This window comes from Lottia gigantea (assembly GCF_000327385.1).
Source record: "Lottia gigantea unplaced genomic scaffold LOTGIsca_11571, whole genome shotgun sequence".
NCBI classification, from domain to species: domain Eukaryota; kingdom Metazoa; phylum Mollusca; class Gastropoda; family Lottiidae; genus Lottia; species Lottia gigantea.
This window is the reverse complement of record NW_008707135.1, coordinates 1-1,275: the sequence shown is the minus strand read 5'-3', so window position 1 is coordinate 1,275 and position 1,275 is coordinate 1. Positions and strand designations below refer to the sequence as shown.

The 1,275-nt window shown below is 39.8% G+C and overlaps 1 protein-coding gene across 1 annotated transcript; it reads left to right on the top strand.

Moving 5' to 3' along the window:
- Positions 1–93: 93 nt before the first annotated feature.
- On the top strand, positions 94–698 carry LOTGIDRAFT_148705 (hypothetical protein; the record flags this gene model as incomplete). The annotated part of the gene is made up of 2 exons (XM_009047719.1): positions 94–390; positions 507–698. The coding sequence occupies 2 exons, from the start codon at positions 94–96 to the stop codon at positions 696–698; spliced, it is 489 nt and encodes a 162-aa protein (XP_009045967.1).
- Between the last annotated feature and the right edge of the window lie 577 nt (positions 699–1,275).

Below are 1,275 nucleotides of genomic sequence, written 5' to 3'. Positions count from 1 at the left end.
TTCCACCACATTGTTACCATGTTGATTCCACCATACTGTTACCATGTTGAATCCACCATTCTGTCACCATGTTGATTCCACCACATTGTTACCATGTTGATTCCACCATACTGTTACCATGTTGATTTCACCATTCTGGTACTGTGTGTTGATTCCGCCATTCTGGTTGTCTGTTTTGATTCCAACATTCCGTTACTGTGTGTTGATCCGACCATTCTGTTACTGTGTTTTGATTCCACCATTTTGGTACTATGTGTTGATACTACCATTCTGGTACTGTGTGTTGATTCGACCATTCTGGTACTGTGTGTTGATTCTACCATTTTGGTACTGTGTGTTGATTCCACCATTCTGGTTCTCTGTGTTGATACAACCATTCTGATACTGTGTGTTGATACAACCATTCTGTTACCATTGTTAATTCCTCCATTGTTAATTCCTCCATTCTGTCACCATGTTGATTCCACTATACTGTTACCATGTTGATTCCACCAAACTATTACCAGGTTGATTTCACCACTCTGGTACTGTGTGTTGATTCCACCATTCTAGTACTGTGTGTTGATTCCACCATTCTAGTATTGTGTGTTGATTCTACCATTTTGGTACTGTGTGTTGATTCCACCATTCTGGTTCTCTGTGTTGATTCCATCATTCTGATACTGTGTGTTGATACAACCATTCTGTTGCCATGTTAATTTCTCTATTCTGTTACCATGTTAATTCCTCCATTCTGTCACCATGTTAATTCCTCCATTCTGTCACCATGTTAATTCCTCCATTCTGTCACCATGTTGATTCCATCATACTGTTACCATGTTGATTCGACCATTCTGGTACTGTGTGTTTTTTTCACCACTCTGGTACTGTGTGTTTTTTTCACTCTGGTACTGTGTCTTGATTCCAACATTCTGGTACTGTGTGTGGATTTCACCATGGTACTTCTGTTACCATGTTAATTCCTCCATTCTGTTACCATGTTAATTCCTCCATTCTGTCACCATGTTAATTCCTCCATTCTGTCACCATGTTAATTCCTCCATTCTGTCACCATGTTGATTCCATCATACTGTTACCATGTTGATTCGACCATTCTGGTACTGTGTGTTTTTTTCACCACTCTGGTACTGTGTGTTTTTTTCACCACTCTGGTACTGTGTGTTTTTTCACCATTCTGGTACTGTGTGTTGATTTCACCACTCTAGTACTGTGTCTTGATTCCAACATTCTGGTACTGTGTGTGGATTTCACCATTCTGGTACTGTGTGTGGATTT